This window comes from Corythoichthys intestinalis, chromosome 15 (genome assembly GCF_030265065.1).
Source record: "Corythoichthys intestinalis isolate RoL2023-P3 chromosome 15, ASM3026506v1, whole genome shotgun sequence".
In the NCBI taxonomy this organism is placed as follows: Eukaryota; Metazoa; Chordata; class Actinopteri; order Syngnathiformes; family Syngnathidae; genus Corythoichthys; species Corythoichthys intestinalis.
This window is the reverse complement of record NC_080409.1, coordinates 25,723,083-25,740,330: the sequence shown is the minus strand read 5'-3', so window position 1 is coordinate 25,740,330 and position 17,248 is coordinate 25,723,083. Positions and strand designations below refer to the sequence as shown.

The 17,248-nt window shown below is 39.6% G+C and overlaps 2 protein-coding genes across 2 annotated transcripts in view; one reads left to right on the top strand and one right to left on the bottom strand.

The window, feature by feature from the left end:
- eif4eb (eukaryotic translation initiation factor 4eb) overlaps positions 1 to 8,270 on the bottom strand; it is a 24,752-nt gene extending 16,482 nt beyond the window's left edge. Inside the window, exon 1 of the mRNA XM_057859469.1 lies at positions 8,130 to 8,270. Within this exon, the coding sequence (XP_057715452.1) occupies positions 8,130 to 8,147 (18 nt within the window). The 5' untranslated portion in view covers positions 8,148 to 8,270. The remainder of the gene's footprint in view (positions 1 to 8,129) is intronic.
- metap1 (methionyl aminopeptidase 1) overlaps positions 7,908 to 17,248 on the top strand; it is a 24,589-nt gene continuing 15,248 nt past the window's right edge. Inside the window, exons 1-3 of the mRNA XM_057859468.1 lie at positions 7,908 to 8,415; positions 12,361 to 12,412; positions 15,192 to 15,301. Coding sequence (XP_057715451.1) covers positions 8,299 to 8,415; positions 12,361 to 12,412; positions 15,192 to 15,301 — 279 coding nt within the window. The 5' untranslated portion in view covers positions 7,908 to 8,298. The remainder of the gene's footprint in view (positions 8,416 to 12,360; positions 12,413 to 15,191; positions 15,302 to 17,248) is intronic.

Sequence of the window (17,248 nt, the reverse complement as noted above, 5' to 3'; positions counted from 1 at the left end):
ACACACTATTCATTACAGTAATCCCTTGATACTTCGTGACTCAACGTTTGCACTAGTGCTGCAACGATTAATCGATTAACTCGAGTATTCGATTTGAAAAAAAAAATATTTGAAATTAAATTTTGTTGCTTCGAGTATTCATTTAATTAAAGTGGCGTTGTAATGGTTTACATTAGAAGTGTTTGCATTTAGTTTTATTGATAAGGGTGGATACACTGCTCTCTGGTCTGCCTCTTTTCACATGGCTGAATCCAACTGCTCCCTGTTAAGACCAACGTGAGCTAAATTTTTCTTTGAGCTCATGTTTTTTAATGCATACATAATTTAGTCTATAGGGATATTCAGCAGTTTTTGTGAGAATATGTGTCTGAAACATTTGTTAAGAGCATTGAAAAAAACTAGCATTTTATAGCATTTCAGCTAGCGGACTTTTTCTATGTAAGTTAGCCAATTGTCCTTTTGTTGTACATAGATCCTCATTAAAAAAAAAAAAAAAAAAAAAAAAAAAAAAAAACGTTTGAGGCTCAGCTCTGGTATTTTAATTTTTCATGTTCCTTATCCAATTACTCGATTATTCGAACTAACTAGTCCATCGATTAATCGACTACTAAAAAATTCGATAGCTGCAGCCCTAGTTTGCACCGTCAGTGCATTGCAGAATTTTTAATCTTGTCATAAGGATTTTGTTACAGGAATAAAATACTGCTAAAAATATATTTATGTGCACTTGATATTCATCTACGTATTTACGTACACTTACACACAAGACAACACACCTATTATATGAGAGAATGTACAGTATGTATTATTTATACATTATTTTACGTATTTTATTTATGTTATTAATATTTTATTTACGTTTCAAACTATTCTTTAATATTCTAATGATATCATATGCATTCTAGGCTTTTATATACACATACTGATATTAAATACACGAAAAAAACATATGTTAAAAATTGTGTGTGGGCGGGGCTATTTCGCAGGTTTTTACTTTAAACGGTCGGTTCCGGTTGCCACTAACAGCGATAACTGAAGGATCACTGTATATGTGATAATCTATGGACATAGAAAATTTGGTCGAACAATATTTTGTAAATGAATTCCTTTCTAACAAACACACACACACAACAAAAACCAATGAATAACTAGGGTTGAGAGACAACTGACTGTGATCATACACTTAACCAGTAGGTGGTACCGTGCTAACATGAAGCTTGAAAAATTAACCCTTTCTCGAACCATTTGGCTCAAGTGGTTCAATGCCTCACGAGGCTTCATCTCACCATCACTACCTCAGTAGTGAAACAGTCCTTGGATATCTCCCGGATTTTTTGCAATGCAAGCCCTGCCACTTCAAATGGATTGGCCGCAAGGGCGTAGGTTTGCATAGTGACGCTAGGGACATAACACTATCAACTTTTCAGGATGCTCAAATTGACCCCACAAACTCTTAAGCCATCTTATTTGCATTATGAGTTCAGTTAAAATGGTGAAAAGATTGAATAGACCCTACCATTAGTAAGTGAATAATTTTCATTATGTTCAGACTTATATTTATCCCTTTTCACTTGTTGTATGTGCCGGTGCATTTTTTCCCCTCAAACACACGTTTGATTGGATGATGACTTGACCCCCCGCCCCCTTCTCCCACCACACAGACACACGCACACTCACACAACCTCGCTGACAGAAATACAATGTGCTGCCTCCTCCACACCCTTCAAAGAGGAGGGATATTAGACGGTTTTTTCGGCCAGCACAAGCAACTGGAACTAATGTATGTACTGTAAAAATATGTCAATGTTGTGGAGGTGGGGGAAATGCCACTAATTTTGCTACTAAGTCCGACCTGCATCACAGTTAGCATAGCATTAATCTGTGTGAACTTAATAACCAGCAAAAATACTGCGGTCAGGACAGCCTCCACAAGGAACAACGAAGGCAAGCTACCTGACCCTCATCTGGAGCATTGTTTGCATTATGTGCATTACCGTAATGCAACGCGGCGGCTTCAGAGTGCAAGTCCCAAGAATGGGTCCACTTCACAGGGACACTGACATGAACATAAACTGACATGAAAAAAAGTGAAATGAAATCACACATCAGAATTTCATGAGAGTATTTTGGATATCTCAGATTTTTTTCATGATTTTTTTTCCCCAAATCACTTTTATATTCCAATACTTTAGTTTGAGTCTAGGTCTCCTAGAAGTGGAGTTATTCTTAGATCGCTGCCCTTTTTTTTATTAAAGGGACTTTCCTTCAAAATGTTTCTCTAATAGTTTTTTTTTTTTTTTTTAATCAAACGTATCACGTGAACCAAATTTACATAAAAGTTGGTATAAGTCAATACAGATTCATTTTGTTTTAATCATTTCACCTATCAATTAATTAGGTTCATATTTGTGAGAAATATGGTTCTGACCCCCGTTAAATAATCTATTTGGTCAAAATAATGTCCGTCCCCTGCAAAAAGTGTACATGCAGGTTATGCTGTTATATCTTCCCTACCAATGTTGAGACCAAACTTTTCTGTGTCCCCACATGACTATAGTCCCTTAGTCTCCCTTAGGAAAATGCATTCATCAAATCATTGAATGGATGTGACAGAATTTTCTCCAGTTAAATGTGGAGAAGACAGAAGTGATCAGTTTTGGGCCAAAAAAGGAAATGTCAAAGATAAGCAGGCACCTTAGCACAATGTCACTTACAGCTACAAATCAAGTCAGAAACTTTGGCATAATTATTGCTTCAGACCTAAAATTTGCTAGCCATCTAAAGTCAGTCACTAAATCTGCTTATCATCACCTAAAAAATATAGCCAGAATTAAGGGGCTTCTGACTCAACAAGACATGGAAAAAAATTTTCAGCAGACTGGACTATTGCAACGGTACATTTACAGGTCTTGATAAAAAATCAGTCAGGAAGCTGCAGCTAGTACACAACGCTGCAGCCAGAGTACTCACAAATACAAGGAAACTGGACCACATTGCACCGGTTTTGAAATTGTTACACTGGCTTCCAGTGAGTCAAAGATAGACTATAAAATACTACTGCTCGTCTACAAAACACTTAACGGCCTTGGACCAAAACGCATGCTTGATTTGTTAGATTCTTATGAAACATCTAGACCCCTAAGGTCGTCTGGAACCAGTCTCCTGTATGTTCCAAGAACAAGAACCAAGCAGGGTGAGGCAGCATTTAGTTATTATGCTCCTCACCTCTGGAACAAGTTACCTGAAGGTCTGAAGTATGCTCAAACTGTTAGCTCCTTTAAATCAGGGCTAAAAACGCTTTTGTTTAGCACTGCATATCCATAACTGTCTTTATATTTCAATCTATTTGCTTTCTATTCCTCTTGTGCTTATCCCCATTGCTGATTTGAATTATTATTATTATTAGTAGTAGTATTCGTTTTATTTATTTATTTTATTCGTTATTCAGGCATGAAAATCTCTCACCTTTCGGCGAAATTCGCCGTTTTGAAGTCAAAAAGGGCGACCTACGTGAATTGCGTAGATCCGAGGAGAAATTCTTTTTGGGAGGAGGGGGGGGGTCGGGAGGTTTTATTTAGTTATTATTATTATCATCATGTGATTAACTTAGTACGTTAACTGAGCACTTAAGAAATCCAGTCAGCAAATCCTTCTAGATGCTTCGCTGACGAGAACCAATCATCGGCCCAAACTGCGTTCCATTATTCCAATCGCGCGCACTCTTTACGTGTACATGGAGTGCTTGGAGAGCCTTTGGTTGCATTGCAAAGCTGCGAAAACAAAAAGCAGGCCTTATCCAGAGCGGGGCAGACCAGAGCGCAGCATACACACTTCCCTGCATTTGCCAGCAGATTGAATTTGGTGAGTAATGCTTTCAATCGTTTTCATATTTTGCGATATAATAAAGTTACTGCCATTCGTTGCAGCTTGTGTTGAACACTGCCAGAGCTAGCCAAATCTCTCGTGAAAAAATAGCTCCCGTTAAATTGGCGTCAAACTCGTGTATTTAGCGGTAATATTAACGAAGAAACGCACAGTTGAGTCAAATTAAGCGGCATGCTCTCGGATGGAGTGGGGCGCCTCGCATCGCTCCCGTCGTCCGCCTGAGACACGTTATTTTCGGTTGGGACTTGAGCTGACGGCCGGTGTCGGCACAACACCGGCCCGACGAGTGGTGGGAATGACTCTTGCTTCTTAAAGCTTTTCAGAAATACAGGGATCCCTCGTTTTTCGCGGTTAATGGGGACCAGAACCCGCCGAAATAAGTGAAAACCGCGAAGTAGCCCCCCCCCCTATTTTTTGTGCGTGTTCGATGTATTTATTCAGATTTTACATTGGAAAAAAGATACATATACACAGTGCCTTGCAAAAGTATTCGGCCCCCTTGAATCTTGCAACCTTTCGCCACATTTCAGGCTTCAAACATAAAGATATGAAATTTAATTTTTTTGTCAAGAATCAACAACAAGTGGGACACAATCGTGAAGTGGAACAACATTTATTGGATAATTTAAACTTTTTTAACAGATAAAAAACTGAAAAATGGGGCGTGCAATATTATTCGGCCCCTTTACTTTCAGTGCAGCAAACTCACTCCAGAAGTTCAGTGAGGATCTTTGAATGATCCAATGTTGTCCTAAATGACCGATGATGATAAATAGAATCCACCTGTGTGTAATCAAGTCTCCGTATAAATGCACCTGCTCTGTGATAGTCTCAGGGTTCTGTTTAAAGTGCAGAGAGCATTATGAAAACCAAGGAACACACCAGGCAGGTCCGAACTACTGTTGTGGAGAAGTTTAAAGCCGGATTTGGATACAAAAAGATTTCCCAAGCTTTAAACATCTCAAGGAGCACTGTGCAAGCCATCATATTGAAATGGAAGGAGCATCAGACCACTCCAAATCTACCAAGACCCGGCCGTCCTTCCAAACTTTCTTCTCAAACAAGGAGAAAACTGATCAGAGATGCAGCCAAGAGGCCCATGATCACTCTGGATGAACTGCAGAGATCTACAGCTGAAGTGGGAGAGTCTGTCCATAGGACAACAATCAGTCGTACACTGCACAAATCTGGCCTTTATGGAAGAGTGGCAAGAGGAAAGCCATTCTTCAAAGATATCCATAAAAAGTCTCGTTTAAAGTTTGCCACAAGCCACCTGGGAGACACACCAAACATGTGGAAGAAGGTGCTCTGGTCAGATGAAACCAAAATTGAACTTTTTGGCCACAATGCAAAACGATATGTTTGGCGTAAAAGCGACACAGCTCATCACCCTGAACACACCATCCCCACTGTCAAACATGGTGGTGGCAGCATCATGGTTTGGGCCTGCTTTTCTTCAGCAGGGACAGGGAAGATGGTTAAAATTGACGGGAAGATGGATGCAGCCAAATACAGGAACATTCTGGAAGAAAACCTGTTGGTATCTGCACAAGACCTGAGACTGGGACGGAGATTTATCTTCCAACAGGACAATGATCCAAAACATAAAGCCAAATCTACAATGGAATGGTTCAAAAATAAACGTATCCAGGTGTTAGAATGGCCAAGTCAAAGTCCAGACCTGAATCCAATCGAGAATCTGTGGAAAGAGCTGAAGACTGCTGTTCACAAACACTCTCCATCCAACCTCACTGAGCTCGAGCTGTTTTGCAAGGAAGAATGGGCAAGAATGTCAGTCTATCGATATGCAAAACTGATAGAAACATACCCCAAGCGTCTTGCAGCTGTAATTGGAGCAAAAGGTGGCGCTACAAAGTATTAACGCAAGGGGGCCGAATAATATTGCACGCCCCACTTTTCAGTTTTTTATTTGTTAAAAAATTTTAAATTATCCAATAAATTTTGTTCCACTTCACGATTGTGTCCCACTTGTTGTTGATTCTTGACAAAAAAATTAAATTTCATATCTTTGTTTGAAGCCTGAAATGTGGCGAAAGGTTGCAAGATTCAAGGGGGCCGAATACTTTTGCAAGGCACTGTATATATAAGACATGTTTCTTTCACTTTTTTCACCAAAGTATCATTTATAAATGGTTTTCAAGCACTTCAAAATGTAAGAATTATGATAAGTTTTAAACATGTTACTGCCCCACCGAATTATTTTTCAACAAGAATAAAGTAGTAAGAAAATGCTTGGCTTTATTAAATGCTTCATAGTGAGTCTACTCAAACCCTCTCAGGCTTTTTTAAACGGTGATTGACACATGTGCAAAGTTTTTCTTTTTATATATATATTTTTTTATTTGAAGCAACTTATTTGATTGAATAATAAAGACACAAATGTCCTAGCCAAAATGTGGCCCAAACACAAAACAACATTACTTCAATGGAAAAATTTGTTTCAATCAAGAAAAATAGTTTTCAAATGCTTTTTTTGTCTCAAATTTATTTTTGCAATCAAAAACAATTTTTTTTTGTTGAAGTGACTTTTTTGGGATTAAAAGTATATACTGTATTTTGATTGAAGCAACTTTATTTTTGAGAGAAGTAACTTTGTTTTTTGATTGAATAACAAAAACACAAATCTACCTCCATCGTTATTGAGAGAGAAAGAAATTAAGAAAGCTTTAAAACTAAAAGCCACCGGGGAGTCTGTTTTTGTTGTTGTTTTTTTTAAATATTTATATTTCATTACATAGACATGCCTCGTAGGGAAAGGAGATTGAGGGATAAAAAAAGGAGTTGGATGAGGCTGCTTAAGGCAGTGGATACCTCATCAGCTGGGTGAATAGCAGACCTGGTAAGAACAAGTTTGCAAGGATAGTCGGGTATTAAATACAATTATAAACACAATTACAATGTTATTTTTCTATAAGATTTTATGTCATTGCTTTATTAATCATTAGGTGCTAGAGTTGTTAAGTATGGATAATAATGAAATAATAGTTTTGAGAAAACTGTGCTGTTGGTGGCTCAGTGACCATCTGATGTGGTTTGTTCTCAGATGAACAAGTTGAGGAAGGAAGTTTTGATGCAGACGTTGAAGGAAGAAAAGAGGCAGACTGACTGAGTCACAGCCATAAAGTGTTGATGACAGTTTTGATTTCTATTCACTGTTGCCCCCTCCCAATTAAAGTATGTCACAGTCGCAGCCAATTATTATCTAAAGCTGGTTAAAATTGAAGTTATGTTGTTTTAAGGTGTATTAAATACTTGTTCATGTGCCCTTTTTGATCTACAAGCACCCGCCCCTCCACCAGTCTCTGCACGGCCCTGCTGAAACACAGTGTGGGTCGACAGAGCTCAATATTTTGTTGGGGTGTACAGTGTACTGGAACATATTTCCTCCATACCCTTCTCACCTTTTTAACCCCTGACCCATTTTCATGCCTGGTTATTAAATGCGATTTTTTATATTTATACTTTTGTATAACTATTTCCTATTTCGATTGTCTTTGCTTTTACGTTCTATTGATTTTAATGTGATTTTTATTATCTTCATGTGATGTAAAGCACTTTGAATTGCCTTGAATTGAATTGTGCTATATAAATAAATTTGCCTTGCTTTGCCAGTTGGGCGTCTATCGCCGTCAATGGAAGTCGGTGAGTAAACATTGGGGCCTAAATCACCCAAAATCTAATGGCCACGTATGTGAACGACATATCTATGTGGGGTTAAGTTTTTTTTTTTCAATTACCATAAATAGTTCCTAGCCCTGTAGGAGGTTTAATTCGGCTCTTTAAATACAACATGAGTCACTGAAATAGAAATCGATGGCGAGGTCATTCAATTAGACTGGTAACTTGTACTACAAGAGAGCACAAATTGGGTTTATTGTTACGTACGCGAAACGCCGAATTTAGTGTTTAAACTGCGGACCGATCGTTTGCGATTTATGTGTTTTCTGACTTAAAGCCAGTACAGTTAAGTAATGTAAATTGATAGACTAGTATTGGGTAAAGTGGACGGCGAGTCCTCAACGTCAGCTTAAAAGTTGCGAGGTCTCCATACTTCTTTGACGTTAGGCTTCGGTCGCAGTAAAACACACCCATTGGAAGCTCAAACAACATGACCAGCAGTCCCTTAACACTTAATAGTTACTGTTCAGACGAGCGAACGACAAGGTTTACGTGAAATCGGTCTAACTACTAGTGTTTTTGAAGTTTTTAGAGAAAGTGCTCACCGGTTCGGCAGTCGCCATTTTACAAATCTGTGTTGGGAAAGTTACAGTTGATTGGAGCAGACGGAGCAGCGTGACCGATCGCTGCAGACATGCGCGTTGTGCGGCATCTGGCTGGCTGCCTCGACACTAGGAGTCCAGGACTCCACCCCTCTAACAGACAGACCGAGGCATGGCGAGCATAGAAGAGAGAAGAGAGTGCGAGACGGAATGCTGCAGCAAAGACGCCAAACTTCAGTGTCCCACGTGTATCAAACTTGGCATTCAAGGCTCCTATTTCTGTTCCCAGGTAAAGTCTACATGGTCTCGTTTGGTTAAAAAGTGAGCACTGTTTTTGTGTCGGAAGGGGCCCTGTGTTATCATGAGCCCGCTATGTAGCTAGCTGTCATGCTACATAGCAAGTTGAAGCTTTGCACGTGAGCCTGGAACTAAGTTTGGGTATTTTCATGACATAAATTTAGTTGAATAATTATACTAGCGTCCGTTATAAGTGAAGCTCATTCTATATTATAAGGTAAAGTGCTGCTTAACCTAGCTAACACTTGACTGTTTGGCCAAAAATGTTATCATGGTTAGGGGCAGTTACTAGGGATGTGACAATATATCGAAATTGTAATATATCGCGATATTTTATATCCTGATAGTTTATAAATATATCATTTTAAAAATATGTCACTGTTTAACCCTTAATGTCCTGAGCCCTTTCTGGCCATTTAAAAAAAGGGGTTTTATTTTGACTTCATATGCCATGTAAAAATGTTTAACATTCCCTGGAAAAATATTAAATAGTCTGCCGTCCCAAGAGCAAGAGTGCCCTCTAGGACGAGGTGATGTGTAGCGGGTGCAAGCAGGTTTGCCTGGTACACCAGACTCACTGCTGTTCCAGCTATTGAGTCTGGCCACCATTCAGCGGATACAATTTCCAGGGCGGAGCAAGCCACAGCAAACAGACAGCGGAGTGGACCAATCAGCGACGGGCAGACGTGACGTTAGTAAAACGACGAGGGCAGGACGAGTGACTTGCGCGCGGAAGTAAACATACGAGGAGAGCGGAGTTTATTCAACATGGCTAGCGCGAGACAGGCTGTTGTCAATGACTCGTGTCGATGTGTTTTTGGTAATTTAAAACTGATTTTACCGTGGATTGGAACATATTGTTGTGGAGACTACTTCCGACGCGCAAGAGTGACGTTGCTCGTTAAGAACACGTCACGCAAATAAACGAATCAGATTTGTCGATTGATTTTGTACCTGTTTGAGAGGCCGTTAATGGGCTGGTTCCCAGACTTTTCTCTCAGTGTTTGAAAAATACAGGGAGAACAGTCTGGCCGGGCCAGGCAACAAGCAGGTGCCTTGCATGCCGAGGAAACCTCCCTCCCAAAGCCTTCAAGAGATCGCGCTAGCAGCAAGCCTGGGCTTTTAGTCGAGTGCCGGGGTGGGCAAACGATTCCACAAAGGGTCATAGTGAGTGCGGGTTTTTATTCCAACTCATCAAGGGGAAACCTTTTCATCAATTTGGTGTCTTGCAAGTGCAATCAGTTGACTGCAGTCAGGTGCTTCTTGTCTCAGTGAAACCTCATTGGTTAAACTATCTGTGCTGGATCACTTGGAAAAAACACAAGGACCCACTCCAGCCCTTGAAGACCTGTTTGCCCACCCCGGTCTAATGGATACTAGGGATGTCCCCGAGCCATTCACGTGATCGTACATCGGGCCGGTCTGGCCATTTTTTCAGAGGATCGAAATCTGGTGAAAAGGATCGGGTTTTTAATTAAAAAAAAAACAAAAAACAAAACAAAAACTTATTGTGCTGGCTAGAGTCTCCAGTGTTCAGAGCCAGTTGACATTTTACAATACATTACTGCCACCTTGTGGTCATAATAAATCATTGCAACCATCGTGTGACGCACTTTGAAACACAGGCTCATTCCCTTGCCCAGTACACACACAGCCTGTCGGTCGCATGCTGTTGAGTGCTTTATGTTAGCTTTCTGCTTTGGAAACAATGTAAAGCCTGAGTTATACTCCCGCGTTGCGGTGACGGTGCAGCGACTACGGCGTCATTCGACATTCGATAGTTCTGCGGTGAGGGAACGCGTTGCTCTGTAATTCACCGCCAAGCCACTAGAGGGATGTGGCGTTATGTTTGTACGGTTTTGGGGCATGCTTGTTGATTTCCGCTAGTTGGAGAAAAAATAAACAATGCAAGATGGAACTCTTGAAAGTAAATATTCTGCTCATCAACACTGAATAAATATTGAACATACAAATGTTGAGGGGCAGGCGACGCAGAAGACTGTTTCGAGGCGGTCTGGCCGACTTTTGATGCCACACAGAGAGTTTTAGACTCGGGTGGAGAGAGCTAGCTGTGGCGGCTAGCTTCAAACTGGCGTCAAACACTGCATTCAAGGTCCGCAAAGCCCTCTCCAGCCCGATTTGTTTGCCGTGTCCTACAACCAGCCAGTGGGAAGCCATAGCAGATTTCTGGCGTCTATGGAACTTCCCAAACTGCGTTGGGAGCCTTGATTTTAACGTTATCATAAATAGCACCGAGGCACTCTCAATCAGTGATGATGTATCGTGTGTCAACTGTGTTATTGAAAATTAAAGATCAAAACAACTCTTTTGACACCAAATCTGTGCTTTATTCTTCATATACTTGAAGTGTGACACGTAAATAAGTCACAGACTCACAGCAAACATATGTACACAATAAATGATGAAGTGCACCAACCAAAAATACGACATAAAGTGATAAAAAGTCGGCAGTTTTTGGCCGACTGGGTCACCGCTTCGTGTGGCCACTCGATTCCGAACACATGTCTCGGTGGTTCTTCCATTTTTTTTTTTTTCAATCGCCGACCTTGCCATTTGGCAATCACAATAATTTCTTAACGAGACTTGGTCTTCGATGATACTCCCGTCGGCTTGGTCCATTTTTGCGTGTAGAAAATAATGTTTAATTCTATTCTACAATGGCGGTGATTTGGCGCTAAACCGGAAACAACAGTCTGAGCGGACCAATCACAGTCCGTTTTCGCCACGTCATACACGTCTACGGGACGCGAAGGTTAGAAAATTCGAGAGGCGCGCGTCAGGCTACGGCGTAGGATCGTAACTCGGTTCTTCCTTGACGGCGTAGGTCTGACGCGGAAGTATAACTCGGCCTTAAGTATGTTACATCTATAACAACCTGTTAATATGCAGTATATGTGTGTTTATGGGAAAAAGCTGTATGAACGAAATTTGTTAAGTCCTGTTGTATGGAAGCTAACCTATACTTATAGCTTGTGGCTCAAGTGAAGTGTGGTTACATGGTATTTGTATACCGGTGTGTATTGTACAGTTGTGTTGAATGCATGCATGGTTCTTTGTTAGTTTCCCAAACTTTAATGAATTACTTCATATAAAAACAAGAAAATATCAAGCCTTGTGTTTTATTGGAGGACATTTATTTCATGGTAGCAGTGCACAAGGGGAAATGCACCGTTTTGGCCAGTATGCTCATGTTTTTTTTATGTTTTTATTCTTTAAAGGCTAAAAAGTAACAAAATAATCCAGGAATACAATGGCCTTGCCAAAAGAAACAAGAATATATGCATTATATATGGAAAAAGATGAAATACTGTAAACGGTACAGTACTGTAAACTTTAGTTTTTTAAATAAACAAACTTTTTTTTCGGTGTCAGCTTGGGACTGTATCGACAGACTCTCAAAATCAGGTGAATCGGACTCTGGTGCAAAAATAGGCATTCGGGACATCCCTGGCGGTTACCAAGCACTCCTGCCACGCTGACGGCATGGGTATGAGTCCTGGCATGGTAAGGGGGGTCAGATTGCGTTGCTAGCACATTAATACAGATTACATTGGTGCTCTGACCTGTATCAGCAGTGAAGGTTTCAGGGGGTGAGTGTAAAGGGTGCAAGCAGATACGTTGAATGCCGAGGAAACCTCCCTCCCGATGCCACATTGCAGTGAAATATTCTCACAGTCTGAAAGGAAGACAAAAGACCGATTTTCCGCAACAGTGCAAATAATAAACATATTTCCATTCAGAAATAGCTTTTTTTTCATCTTTAATAGTTGTATCGTAGAATATCGTAAATTGACTTCCTGATTAATAATTGTTGTATAGGTTCATGATAAAAATTGTCTTGCAAAGTTGATGAAATGTTATCAAAGGTGATGAAAAATCATGTAAAACTAATGCAAGGACAACTTTTACTCCCCAGGAATGTTTCAAAGGGAGCTGGGCATCTCACAAGTTGCTGCACAAAAAAGCAAGTAAGTATCAGTGGTCCCTCTGAATAGTTGGTATTAAGGAGCATTCCTTTTGTCAGCACACCGGAGAGCCTGTGTGTATACACCTGACACAGTACAATGCTGTCATACTATTTATGCCTCTGGTCTTTAGTATTACCACCTACACCACCTAACTGTCATCATGAGTAAGTGAATCAGTCCTAAATACCTGTTCATCCATTTTGCTTACTTCTTATCCTTACTACGATCGCTAGTGTGCACCATGTATCATGGTTCAAGCATGCTGAAGCCTCTTTTGTGGCATGTATACAGTGGGGCAAATAAGTATCTAGTCAACAACTAATTGTGCAAGTTCTCCCTCTTGAAAATATTAGAGAGGCCTGTAATTGTCAACATGGGTAAACCTAAACCATGAGAGACAGAATGTGCAAAAAAACCCAGAAAATCACAATGTTTGATTTTTAAAGAATTTATTTGCAAATCATGGTGAAAAATAAGTATTTGTTCAATACCAAAAGTTCATCTCAATTCTTTGTTATGTACCCTTTGTTGGGAATAACTGAGGCCAAACGTTTTCTGTAACTTTTCACAAGCTTTTCACACACTGTTGCTGGTATTTTGGCCCATTCCTCCATGCAGATCTCCTCTAGAGCAGTGACGTTTTGGGGCTGTCGTTGGGCAACATGGACTTTCAACTCCCTCCACAGATTTTCTATGGATTTTCTGGAGACTGGCTAGGCCACTCCAGGACCTTGAAATGCTTCTTACGAAGCCACTCCTTTGTTGCCCTGGCTGTGTGTTTGGGATCATTGTCATGCTGAAAGACCCAGCCATGTCTCATCTTCAACGCCCTTGCTGATGGAAGGAGATTTTCAATTAAAATCTCTCGATACATGGCCCCATTCATTCTTTCCTTTACACAGATCAGTCGTCCTGGTCCCTTTGCAGAAAAACAGCCCCAAAGCATGATGTTTCCACCTCCTTCACAGTGCTTCACAGTGGGTATAGTGTTCTTCGGATGCAATTCAGTATTCTTTCTCCTCCAAACACGAGAACCTGTGTTTCTACCAAAAAGTTCTATTTTGGTTTCATCTGACCATAAAACATTCTCCCAGTCCTCTTCTGGATCATCCAAATGCTCTTTAGCTAACCGCAGACGGGCCTGGACGTGTACTGGCTTCAGCAGGGGGACACGTCTGGCAGTGAAGGATTTGAGTCCCTGGTGGCACATTGTCTTACTGATAGTAGCCTTTGTTACTGTGGTCCCAGCTCTCTGTATGTCATTCACTAGGTCCCCCCGTGTGGTTCTGGGATTTTTGCTCAGCGTTCTTGTTATCATTTTGACGCCACGGGGTGAGATCTTGCATGGAGCCCCAGATCAAGGGAGATTATCAGTGGTTTTGTATGTCTTCCATTTTCTAATAATTGCTCCCACAGTTGATTTCTTTACACCAAGCGTTTTACCTATTGCAGATTCAGTCTTTCCAGCCTGGTGCAGGTCTACAATTTTGTCTCAGGTGTCCTTAGCTCTTTGGTCGTGGCCGTAGTGGAGTTTGGAGTGTGACTGACTTGAGTTGTGGACAGGTGTCTTTTATACGGATAATGATTTAAAACAGGTGCCATTAATACAGGTAACGAGTGGAGCCTCTTTAGACCTTGTTAGAAGAACTTAGACCTCTTTTACAGCCAGAAATCTTGCTTGTTTGTAGGTGACCAAATACTTATTTTCCATTCTAATTTAGAAATAAATTCTTTAAAAATCAAACAATGTGATTTCAGTTTTTTTTTCCACATTCTGTCTCTAATGGTTGAGGTTTACCCTTGTTGACAATCACAGGCCTCTCTAATCTTTTCAAGTAGGATAACTTGCACAACTGGTGGTTGACTAAATACTTATTTGCCCCACTGTATATATATATATATATATATATACATACATATATATATTTTTTAACACATTCGTTTTATTTAGCAATGTGTCTAGTACTGTGTTCACGTGTTCTGGAAAAGATGATCTTTACCACTTGCTGATTGGAAATGACAAGTGTGTCCTGTTAATGAGCATTTGTTGTCGGAACAAAAAGCACATGGCAGACACATACTTGATTTTGGTTAGTTGCGTGGACAAAACTCTTTTAGACCTATTAATATGTCTATCATCATCAGTCCTCCAACCATCTCCACCACCCATTAGGGCGTCTTTGCTTGATGAGTCATAACTAATCATGCTGTCAATGGCATGTACTGTAAACATGTACATATGCATGAGTGTTTTACTCAGACTCCCATCCAAGTGCTAACACGTGTCTATTTCGCTATGTAAACTAAAAAATAGGACTATTTTTTTCATAACTTTTTGTAAATTTTGTAACTGTATATACAACATTATTATGAAGGTGTCAAAGCAATGGGAAAATTGCCGATGAATCTTAAAAATGTAGTTTTTGTTTTCACATTTCCTTGTTCACTCTCCGACATTTTGATGGGTGAAAGGTTGTCTTATATCAGAAACTTGGGTATCATAATAAAATCCCTGTTCTCTAGTAGAAAATACGACTTGAGGTTGCATTCAGTTGGAATTTTCTACTGGGCAAGTTACCATAATTTCGACACCACATGAAGGCAGCATGGTACCACTATACTTTACCCTCTTAGGAAAATAATGTACTGTATCCACTGTTTAAGCTAAACATGGTTTAACTGTAAAATTATATTAGTTTGTGTTTTAGACTAATATTTCAAGGTCGTAGACGACAGTGATAAGATTCATGTTCTAAAAACCTTATGTTCTTTTTTTCAGAGGAGGACAAGCACCAGAATGAATGTAAGAACTGTGTGGAGAAAGACGTCAACACAGATCCATGGCCTGGCTACCGGTACACAGGGAAACTTCGCCCTTACTATCCATTGGTAAGTTTTCTCAAAAAGAGAACCTTTTAAAATGGTATATGGCAGTGCTTTTCAATTAATATTCCGAGGGTTCCGATTCCAATTAACTTAAAACATGTTATGTTATCCATGAAAAGGTTTGTGTGTACCATAAATGAAATTATTTTGATACAACTAAAAGAGAACCATGCATGCACATGAACAGGGTACCCGCGGGTTATTAAAAGTATTAAAAAAGCATTGAATTTAGTTTTCCATTATTAAAGGTATTAAATTAGCTGTTGCAAGCCTGGAATTTTTTCACCGTGGTCTTAATTTTCAAGAACATCTCAGTGCAACCTAAATTATATCCGTGACAAAGTTTTTTTTTTTTTTTTTTTTTTTTTTTTTTTTTAAATCCATAATGAAGATGACTCATAGAATTTTTACGATGCACTGCACTACAAATCGAAATGCAGCTCGTGCGTGCCAAACCACCATAACCGGCAAAACGGAGAATCCACCCACCTCTGCATCGGGAATGCGTGGAACGAAAACCCTGCAGGCAGAAGTATTATGGATTCTGAACACCAAAACAGACCACCATTCATATACTTCAAATGAGTCCATTGGTGATCTGTTTAGGATATTACGTCATTTTTGGTCGGCATCGGCTGTCACAATGTTGGTCATATTGCGTTTTGTTCCAGAGGGAGCGTTCCCGATGTCTTTTGTAACAAATTTCAGTTGGCAGAAAAAACGCACATTTTCTTAATGTTAAATAGTCTACATATTTTTATGATTATAAATGCATTTACACAATGAAATAACGGGGGAAAAGTTTGTTAAACATAATGTTGGTCAAATCGTGTTTTTTTCCGGAGGGAGCATTCCCGACTTCGTAACTGCAGTCAATTTAAGCTCATCAAGACTTTAAGATAGAGGTAAAATCGGGCCTAAAAAATTCAGCTCGACCCGAACTGGTCCGCGGGTATAGCCCGACCCGCGTTTGTGTGATAACATTTGTGACGATGTCTGCATAAAAGCCTGTCTTTTGTAACGAATTCTCAGTTGGCAGAAGAAAAAAACCCCGCACATTTTCTTAATGTTTAACCCTTTAAGGTCTGGGCCTATTTTGTCTGATTTTGCATGCCTTTGAAGTTGCCTTTATATTTCAAAGACAGAATTGTTTACGATGGCCTGGTTTGGTCCCTTTTTTTGTGACACCTTGAACTTCATGTCCAAACTGTTGTTTCCTTCACTGACCAATTATAAATCATAATTTTGGGCCCAAAAAGACCAAAAATTCCAAAATCGTTTTGTCAAAATTTTTAATATTGATGTCCAATTGACAACCAAACATGCGTAACGAACCGTTTTGAAACTTTGTAATATTTATTCAACATGTTAGGATGAACATTCAACCAAAAAAATTTAGAATAAATAGTCTTTTATTTGACAATTCAACATAAACAACAGGTATAGCCATAGGCGTTTTTTGCATTTATACATGCTCTAGTCAAAACAGGTTATATACAGCAGACCAAACAGTGAAGAACAGTGAAAAAATATACCATCTAACACAAAAAGTGTTTAGAGGCCATCTCTTTATGAGTTTAGGTATTGCGGCCCATCACCTGATGAAAACTATGTACACACAATCAAGCTTCTTGAACACACATTTATATACACAAATTGAGAAGACTGATTGTGGGAAAATATATATATATATATAACATTGGGGAAAAAAGTATTTTCAAAAATATTTACAATAAACAAGTTAAATTTTTTTCAGGCATGCCACTCCGAAAAGCAGTTTCGTCCTGGAATTAGACACAGGGCTACATCACAGCCCACACTTCCATGGGGTGTCGGTCCTCTTTCCACCCTTCCATTTTCATTTCACTTTACTTTCATTGTCACTATAAATGTACATGAAACAAAAGTCAGTATTTATGAAAATAATAAAGTATAAAATAAAAATATATA